An 8,930-nucleotide genomic window follows, 5' to 3' on the forward strand; every position below is an offset into this window, starting at 1 on the left:
GTTCGGAGAGGGCCAGTTATTCCAAGTTAGTAAACTCTACTTGTGTGAAAGAGCCACAGGGAATGCATCAACTAGGCAAAAGGCATATTTCTACAGACAAGTACTATTTTCATAATCATCCATTTCGGTCATCTAGATATACTAACATAGATCGACCAGGATTCGCTTTTAGTTACGAAAGAAAAAGCAAAACCGTACATACGCCGGACTACCTCGATAGAAAAGGAAGCAGCTGCACAAATATCCATAGATATAGCCCACCACGCATCGTGAGAAGAATCCATGCCACGAATGTGCTCCTTTCGTAAATATGTATGTATGTGCATGCGAAGCACCAAAGCATGTTAAAATGTATGACCCCGGAGGAGAATGGCACGCACGTAATAACATTCATTGAACAAAACAGCCCAGCAACAATCAATACAAATGTGAGAAGAAAAGGGACCATACCATATGCTGTGCCCAGAACCCGAATACAGCTAAAACATGAGTAAAGAAGATTACCAGCCATGAAAGGAAAAGATCAAAGAAGAAAGATAATACCAAGGAGCAAAGAAACACCCAGAATAAATGCGACCGATCGAGTTCGTGTGTAGCCACCCAGGAATCCTGTCCAACGTTCGAATAAGGTGAAGGGGGGAATAGGGTTTAGGTCATCAGATCAAGAAACTCATAAGCAAGGGGAGTTCGTAGCCTGTGGCTCTCGAGTCGTCAGGTAGTGTTGTGGATTTAGGAGATGGAGGGAAATGGTATGAGAAAGTGAGAGGATTAAGCAACCTGGCCCTGTTGTCGTCGACCTCTCTTCTCTAATAGTGTGGCGTTGTCGAGGCTCAGCTCGAAGGGCTCTCGCGCACCCCGAGCAATGCTCTGTTTCGCAGCGGCGGCAACCTTGGCGCTGTGTTGACCGTATCCTTGCTGCTGTCGAGGCTGGTGTGCTTGGCGCGCTTGCGCGGCGTGGCTGGGCGCTCCTAGGTTCGTCGATCGGAGTTTCGCTTCCATGGCAGCTACATCACCGGCTTGCTGGGAGGCTTTGGGGATCTTCGCCGGAGGGAAATCGTCCCGAGGGAGGGGTTGGTAGGTGATCTCTTCGGCCTCATCGTAGTCTTCGTTCAATGGATTAAGCGCCGACTGGAATGCCGTGGACGGGTTCGCACCACGATATCCTTGACGGAAGTTCTTGCGCCGCTTGCCTTCCTCTTCCTGCCGGTGAACAGCATAGCCTACGTCGAAAACCTCGCGCAGGTTGATCGCCCCAGGGGAGCGGAAGTCCATGGGACGCTCGAGGCCTGCAGAAGCTGGGTCCATGAGACGGGCGCTGGCCGGGGCATAGGGTGCTTGATCCGCTGCGAAAGCATCCAGTTGTTGTGTCTTGCGGGTGGATAGCGGGGTTGCCAGAGGCGGAGCATCTGCAGCTGCTTCGGTTGCTTCGTCGGTCTGACGAATCCAGGGATGCGCCAAAAATTGCTTGATGGTGTACCGCTTCTCCGGATCTACCGTCAACAGATGGGAGATCAAATCCTGCGCCGACTTGGAGATATCGTCCCACCATGGCGACAGGAAGGTGTATTGGCCACGCGCGACCTTCTCAGTGAGAACTTGGATGCTCTCATCATAGAATGGCGGGAAGCCACAAAGAAGGGTATAAAGAACGCATCCCAGGGCCCACATATCAACACTCTTCGAGTATCTCTCATCCTTGACGATCTCGGGTGCGGTGTAACCGACGGTTCCACAGGGCGTCATAGTTTGGCTGTCCCAGATGACCTTGGACAGACCAAAATCGGCGATCTTTATCACACCAATGCCACCAGCGCCTTTTCCAGGAATGAATTCACCTTCATCAACCTTGTCCTCATCTCCCGGCTGACGAGGTTTGGGGTCCTTGCTCGGGATGAAGTCGATGGGGTAGAAGAGAAGGTTTTCGGGTTTTATGTCACTGTCGCAAAAGTCAGCATATCCAAGGGAGGGGGGTGGGCGAGACCGCGTATGTTAAGTCTTACCGATGCACGACACCAGAGGTCTCATGGAGATATTCAATGGCCTTGGCAACTTGAAGAATAACGTGGCGACTGAGGTCTTCGCTGAAGTAGGTCAATCGCACGATCTGATGGAACAACTCGCCACCAGGGCAGAGTTCCAGCACGATGTAGTAATATTGGCGCGACTCGGAGAACTGGACCAGTTTGACGATATTCGGGTGATCTAACTGTCGCATAATCTGGACCTCTTTTAGGATATTGGCACGCTATGAGGAAGATGAGTCATTAGCTCGAGCAAACATTTCTGGAGTCACTGATAGCAAGTGAGACGAAAAGAAGACATGGCAAGGGCAGGGTATCATGCGACCCATGCGAGTTGGATGGGTGACTCATGAAGATCATCCCAGAGGGATTGCGCACCTCTGTAGCTTTGGGTTTCTTCTTCATCCCGGGATGTAGATGGGCGGATGACTATTGACAAGAGATTGGCGAAATGACTCAAAAAGGGTAAAGGAAAGATAAAGAGGAACCAAAGCAAACCAGCAAATCAGAAATCACAGAGAGCAGCATAACGAGAAATAACCAGAGCGCGCAAACAAACCAGGACACAACCAAGGAAAACGAGTGGGTGGTCGCAGTTCCTACCTGATTACTATTCATTTCAAACTTCCGGACGACTTTGATGGCCACGTCGCCGTATTCGCCGGTGCTATCCCTGGCACGATAGACGTTACTGAAAGCGCCATCGCCCATCTTCTCGACGAGGGTATAGCGTTCGAGGCCGGGGTATCGGGGCATCTTGTTGCGACTGCTCTTTTCCTCTGCGATGATCTGCTCGATTTCGGCCTCGCGCGCGCGGCGGGTCTGGTCGGAATTCTTCTGGGACGGCTGAGCCTGGCCGTTGCCCAACCTGCTATCAATGGCATCCAGGTTGCCAGCAGCTGGGGGGTAGGAGCCCTGGGGTTGACGTTGTTGTTCGGCATGAATGGGAGAGACATTGGTGGTGGGTTCGGCATGCGGCGTCACCAGGCGGGCTTGTTTGCCATGACGTATGAAATTCTTAAGACTTTGTATGGTACTCATGGTGTGTGTGCGTGCTGAGTAAGGGGGAGAAGGAAGGGGAAAGTGGGGGATTACAATGGAAAAAGGGAAAAAATGAAAAGGAAAAGGCTAGTGGTGTAAGGGAAAGTAATAGTAGTAATAGTAGTAGTAGGAGTAGGGGAAGGAGGGAAGGAGGGAAGAAAGAGGACAGACAGTAGGAAGTAAGTAGGTAGAGTCAGGCAAGGCAAGGTCAGTCAGTCAATCAGTCAGTCAGTAGGGCGAGGAAGAGAAAGAAGAAGAGAAATGAAAGCCAGATGATGAAATGTGATTGGGAAGGAACCAGGATTCTCGGTGTCTCTGTTTTTTTCGTTTTGGTCCTTTTTTGGGTTAAATTGTCTAATTTAGCTGCTGGTGCTTTTTTACCCCGCCAAGGCCTAAACTGTAAATGTTCCGTTAGTGTCAGTAGGGAAAATACAGTAACTAAAGAAGGATGTGCGTGAGAAATGCCAGAATAACTTCAAAAAGACAGACGATGACGTTTCGGGAAGACGATCGATCGGGATTTGTCAAATGAAAATACAGGATGGCAGGACCAAACAAAGAAAATGGACACACACAAAAAAGGGGTGGGAGGAGAAAAACAGGAGGGGAGGGTATTTTTGGGATTATTCTTTAATTACCTGCTAGTGAGATCACTGCTGCTTGCTGCTGCTGCACAGTACACAAGACGGACTGTCAAACTTCACAGTCACAGATTATGGATTGAGATAGATTGGAGAATGGACGGGACACCAGTCACAAAATAATCGTCGTAGGGTAATTTAATTTTAATTTAATCTTCTTTCCCTTTCTCTTCCAGCTGAGATGGGACGGAGAGAGAGCGTAAGGACGGGATGGTGGGGAAATGCTGGCCGATGGGCAGATGGATGGATGGATGGATGGGGGCAGCTGGACAGACTGCAGGCAGCACAACGTGAGGGAGCACCGTGGCAGGAATCAGAAAATCGGCGGATGAAGGCGGATGAGAGGCTATTAAGATTATAAATTCAGACCAAATATGCCGATCCAAGAGGAAGCGTGGAATAAAAATAAAAATAATTCTGAATAAAAAAAAAGAAAAGGGAAAAAGAGGAAATCAAATGAACGGCATGGAGCGTCATCGGCCAGCGGAGGTGGAATTGCAAGCAGCCATGACGTCGAAGGGGATCTTCGCCTATGCTGGGTTGCCGTTTCGGGTTAGTTTACTAGTCTTGTCTCCCACGGTGGGTGCTGACTCAGCCAGCCTCGCGTGCCGAATGTCTCTCTTTTACTCTGGCATCATCGGCATCATCATCATCATCTACGACCACTACTAGTACTACTCACTAACCCCATACTTAATCTCTCTCTCATCTCGCTTCATCACTCCCGAATGTTTCTTTTATCTGGTGGCTGCTCCCTGACCGTCACACACTGCGTCATATCTCGTCATGATTTCTTCGAGTTCTCCTCATGACTGATTCAGATTGGAAATGACAATTAGTACGTAGTCGATTAGATTAACGCGAGATACAATCTCTGTCCTGATAATTCCAAAGATCTCGGTCTAGCCCTCTATTCCTGGTTCGAATTATCGTCAGACCCCTTCTCACGCACTGGTCGTCATGTCATCATATGCGCAGTTTAATCCCTCGTATGGGGGGGGTCCATCCCGTGCCTACTTAAGTGGCTGCTCTCCTACCCATTCATTCCTCTCTCTTCAGAAAGTCGGATCCGATCAAGCGCCGGCAATCACAATCGCGGGTCCTCTTTTGCTGAAAGCTTCCCGGTCTGGGAAACGGTTCAGTTATGGTCGACCATGGATTACAACACGCCACTCCCGAGATTTCTGCCAAACGTTGCAGGGGGACTCATGTCATCGATGATGCAATTCCTGTTCAACGCGATCAGGAACCTACAGCAACCGGCGGTGTCGATATACTTGAGGGGAAAGTACTTCAACAGTGGTCGACACCACAACCTAATTGTGTACTTTTGTGTACTGTGTAGCGTTCACCTCCATGCCTCGGGTACTTCCCGGTCCTATATGGCATCGTAGTAGACCTAGTCTTATAGTAGTGAGAACCTATAGCATTCGGGGCATCCCGTGACAACTGCAGGGCGAGTCACTGGATCGTCGCCGGTTCTCCGAACAAATCAATCCCTCCATCCATTCCCCCTCATCCTCTCCCACTTCCATTCGGTCGGGTTTCTCCAGACCATCAATTAGCCAGCCTTGCGATACTTGGGCCTTATCCTCCGCTCTCTGCTTTCCTCCATGTAGTTTGCCAAGCCGACCCACGACTTTAATCGCGGTCATTTTCCCGGATTGACCTGGTGCGGTCCTCCAAGTGCACCGCGCGCTGGATCCGCAACGTGGAATGTCTTTGCGACTCACCTGTCTTGCCTCGTCGTTGCGCTCCTCGGATCTTTTCTGTGCCAACGAGATCTCCTCCTGCGTGTCACGCCTTGCCTGGCCCCAATTCTTATTAACTATATTCTCTATTTTTGGATCGCCGATGCCCCTGGAGGAGCATTGCTGCTGACCGGAAAAGAATTGGCATCGGTCTGGGTTGTAAGACGCGCTGGGGCGGGCATTAATTCGTTAGTTACCGTCTCTCTCCCCTTGCGCTGGCCATCCACTTCCCTCCCTTGCTGGCCGCCGCTCAGTTGCTTTTACAACAAACTTTGTCCAGGGTTGGGAGGAAAGAAAAAAGGGAAAAGAAAACAAAAGATAAGGAAGAAAAGATCCAGTGAATGTGTACAAGGTAGCCGTTGTCCACAACGGTCACGTCGTGGGATTTTCTTATTCCATTGTAGTAACTCTTTCTGTTTTGAAACTCGACCCTGACACTCTGAATTGCCGCGGTGAGCAGGCGATGCGACGACGTCAGCTACCAGTTGGGACCAATCTCCATTGAAACAACTCAAGTGTCAATGCTTCTCCTGCCAATCACCCACTGCGATCGCTTGTGACAAATATCAGTCCGGATTGCCGCGACCGTCGGGTCCGCCAATTGGGCATCCCAGACAGTTGGGCCATCTCACCATGCCTGGCCTGGAAGTCGTGAACACGTCTCTCGCCTCACCAGGACACCTGGACCCGCCCCAGTTGAGGGCCCACAAGTCTCTACGACGAAGGCCAAATGTCCTCTGGAGCCCTCCAGCCATCGAGGCAACGCCTCAACCTCAGCATGGCCGCCCTTCAAATGCCACCCCGTTGGCAGCCGCTCTTGTCCGTCCTATAACGCCGCCTGGAGTTGCTCAGAGCGAAGACCTCATGAGCAGCGGAACAAGCACGCCAAAAGCTACTTCATCCTACTCCGTGAACGGGGCGGTGACCTCCAAGCCGTCCCATCCACCCACGCCTGAAACTACTCCCCCGCGTACCGCTCCTTCAGCCCCGCGTCCGGGACTGTCGCACTTTGGACTGTCCTCTTCCTCCTCATCGCACGCCGAGTCGTTTCGGACAGCTTATGAAATGATCTCGGACGCGGAGACGGAAACTCCTCGCCAGTCGACGCAGTCGTTGTTGCCTACCAGACAGAAATCGTTGAGGAGGGACGAGCCGGCGGACTATGATGACCGAGGGAGTGGAGAGTCGACACCGGTTCCTGGTCCTCGTACTCAGCGCCTCCAACCGTCCGCGATGGAGACTCCTGCGCAACGAAAGATGGATAATGGTGCGGAATCCAAGGTGTCGCCGCCGCGCAGGAAGAAGTCTACGAGGAATGGAGTTCCTAGGATCCGTAATGCGGACGCAGAACAGGGCTACGATATGAATGGTCGAGAGACACAAAACACCAAAGCTCTTCCAGCACGCTCAAATTTACGGGAGTCTGTCAGGGATGCGCAGGAACCAGTTGGTGGCTTATCCATTGAGCAGTTTCGCGAAGAGATTGGCTGGCCACGTGCGGAGGACCAGCCTCACTCTGCCGAGCACGATGACGCTCGCCGGCTGTCAGACGTTTCCATGTCCTCGTCCACTGTCGAGGTGATGATCATCGACGCACCAAGGTCCACCCGAAGATCCCTGCGCCATACCGATAAGAGGGGCTCGCTGCGTTCGGCTAGTTCGCCTTTTCCCAGCCCAGAACATGCATCAACCGCTTCCAGCGCGGACTCGCAACATCGCCTGGTACACAAAGCTGGTCGAATCACCGAGAGTGACCGCAAGAGCATCGCGTCGGAAATCTCGTTCTCTGGGGCCTCCAGTGTGAACACCCAGCAACAAACCGTGGACGTGGTGCCAGTGGTTGTGATCCCGGAACGACGCTCTTCCCTTAAGTCGTCCACTTCAACCAGCAGGAATACCTCGCAAAGCCGCTCGCGCCACTCGAGTCGGCAGGGCCCGTCCGCATCGGGTAGTCGGCCTGGCTCTCGCGAGCCTCCTCGTCAGAAGCGCACATCCGACACGACTGCGAGCAGCACGAGGCGGGCGGAATCTCGTGGTCGCCACTCTGGCCGACCGAGTATCCCGGCTCGCAGCTCCTCGCTCTCTGCACCAACCAGTCGTAATAATTCCCGGACTACATCTCTGACATCGGAGAGTCTGCGGGATCATGCAATGTTTACGGAACAGGGGACTCATGATCGCGTTGCTGAGCCGCCACGTCCAGCCAAAGCAGAGACCGTCGCTCGAGAGCCACACGATGCTGCGGAAGCATCCAAGACGCAGTCCATTATCATTGGAGTGGAAGACATGTCGCATCTGCGCCCACCATCGATGCCGTACACACAAATCTCGATCCCCTCATCTTCTCCTGGCTTGATCGAAGTCAGCGAGGCGAGGACTGTTGTATTCTTCCCGCACAACAATGAATCATTGCTCCTGGTCGATCCGCAGGCCCCGTCTGCACAGCGAGGGCAACCCGACTACCCTGAACTGTACCAACACAGGATGGAAGAATCGCCCACTCAACGCTACGAGATGACATCCCCGCTCAAAAACCCCCGCCAGCCACCACAACCGCCCATCTGCCAGGTCGTGCCACCGACACCCGTGCAAGACGTCGACAGTCAGCCGGGCGGGGCAGGTTACACCAACGAACCAAGTAAACGCCGGGGCCGTCGGTTTGGCCCGGGCCGCCGTCCGTGGCTGGTACGTCCTCGGTCTGACTCTTTCAATTCATTCGTCCGCTCATTGTCACTGACGTCGGTGAAGAACCGCAAGGCCGGCAAGGACATCGATGGGCGACAGCAGCCCTTTTGGCGACCTCGTCGGTTCTGGGAGGACTCGGAACCAGAAGAATCGCCTCGCGTGGCTCCGCGTTCGCCAGCTCCAGACCCCGAGGCGTCGGACCTAGTGATCAAGAACTCGTTGGGCATGCCGCAGCAGCGCGTTGTGTTTGAGGGCCCTGCGCTTCGCAGCCCAGGTGCCAGGCGGCGGCCCGAACAAGCCAGTCGACACCTCGCCAACCGCAGCACGCTCGTAGGAAGCCAAGTCTTCAGCCCCGAGGCATTCTGCTCGCAGACATCGCTCCACCACCAGCGATTCCGGTCTTTGTCATGGTGGCGGCTGCGCTTGCGAACGAATAAGATCCGTAACATCCGCAAACGAGTGCGACGCACGTGGCAGCGACACGCCGAACACCGTCGGGAAGCCAAACGCGAGAAACTCAAGCAGAGTATCAGCGGGGCGGTCCTGATGGAGTCGAGCACGCAGCTGAGAATACCAGAATGATGCCATTGGACCCATTGACTGAACATGAATGACCGTGATGTCTCTCTTTATCGCTAATTAGAATGTGCTATATGCTATGCTATGAATGACGGCGTCAATGACGATATGATGATGAATTTTTTTTTTTTTTTTTTTTTTTTTTTTTTTTTTTTTTTTTTTTTTTTTTTTTTTTTTTTTTTTTTTTTTTTTTTTTTTTTTTTTTTTTTTTT

The 8,930-nt window shown here is 52.4% G+C and overlaps 4 protein-coding genes across 4 annotated transcripts; 2 read left to right on the top strand and 2 right to left on the bottom strand.

Moving 5' to 3' along the window:
• Positions 1 to 90: 90 nt before the first annotated feature.
• On the bottom strand, positions 91 to 639 carry BDQ94DRAFT_2712 (uncharacterized protein). The gene has a single exon (XM_026775378.1). The coding sequence runs from the start codon at positions 509 to 511 to the stop codon at positions 209 to 211; it is 303 nt and encodes a 100-aa protein (XP_026632203.1). The 5' UTR covers positions 512 to 639; the 3' UTR covers positions 91 to 208.
• On the bottom strand, positions 640 to 3,388 carry BDQ94DRAFT_2725 (serine/threonine-protein kinase). Its single transcript, XM_026775380.1, has 4 exons — positions 2,625 to 3,388; positions 2,400 to 2,450; positions 2,001 to 2,245; positions 640 to 1,936 (listed from the first exon to the last, which is right to left on the bottom strand). Exons 1-4 carry the CDS (start codon positions 3,060 to 3,062, stop codon positions 769 to 771), a joined length of 1,902 nt encoding a protein of 633 aa, XP_026632204.1. The 5' UTR covers positions 3,063 to 3,388; the 3' UTR covers positions 640 to 768.
• A 1,131-nt stretch (positions 3,389 to 4,519) lies between these two features.
• BDQ94DRAFT_2707 (uncharacterized protein) lies at positions 4,520 to 5,024 on the top strand. Its single transcript, XM_026775373.1, has one exon. The coding sequence runs from the start codon at positions 4,664 to 4,666 to the stop codon at positions 4,922 to 4,924; it is 261 nt and encodes an 86-aa protein (XP_026632205.1). The 5' UTR covers positions 4,520 to 4,663; the 3' UTR covers positions 4,925 to 5,024.
• Positions 5,025 to 6,087: 1,063 nt separating this feature from the next.
• On the top strand, positions 6,088 to 8,721 carry BDQ94DRAFT_164944 (uncharacterized protein; the record flags this gene model as incomplete). Its single annotated transcript, XM_026770158.1, has 2 exons — positions 6,088 to 8,139; positions 8,203 to 8,721. The coding sequence occupies 2 exons, from the start codon at positions 6,088 to 6,090 to the stop codon at positions 8,719 to 8,721; spliced, it is 2,571 nt and encodes an 856-aa protein (XP_026632206.1).
• Positions 8,722 to 8,930: the final 209 nt, after the last annotated feature.

Source organism: Aspergillus welwitschiae, assembly GCF_003344945.1.
Source record: "Aspergillus welwitschiae strain CBS 139.54b unplaced genomic scaffold BDQ94scaffold_1, whole genome shotgun sequence".
NCBI lineage: Eukaryota > Fungi > Ascomycota > Eurotiomycetes > Eurotiales > Aspergillaceae > Aspergillus > Aspergillus welwitschiae.

Bases quoted from the DNA above. Each gene is read 5' to 3' on its own strand.
- BDQ94DRAFT_2712 (XM_026775378.1), bottom strand. From the start codon at position 511: ATGGCTGGTAATCTTCTTTACTCATGTTTTAGCTGTATTCGGGTTCTG.
- BDQ94DRAFT_2707 (XM_026775373.1), top strand. From the start codon at position 4,664: ATGTCATCATATGCGCAGTTTAATCCCTCGTATGGGGGGGGTCCATCC.
- BDQ94DRAFT_2725 (XM_026775380.1), bottom strand. From the start codon at position 3,062: ATGAGTACCATACAAAGTCTTAAGAATTTCATACGTCATGGCAAACAA. The intron at 2,451-2,624 runs GTAGGAACTGCG...TCTTGTCAATAG, and splicing joins TTGAAATGAATAGTAATCAG to TCATCCGCCCATCTACATCC. The intron at 1,937-2,000 runs GTAAGACTTAAC...CTTTTGCGACAG, and splicing joins ACCTCTGGTGTCGTGCATCG to TGACATAAAACCCGAAAACC.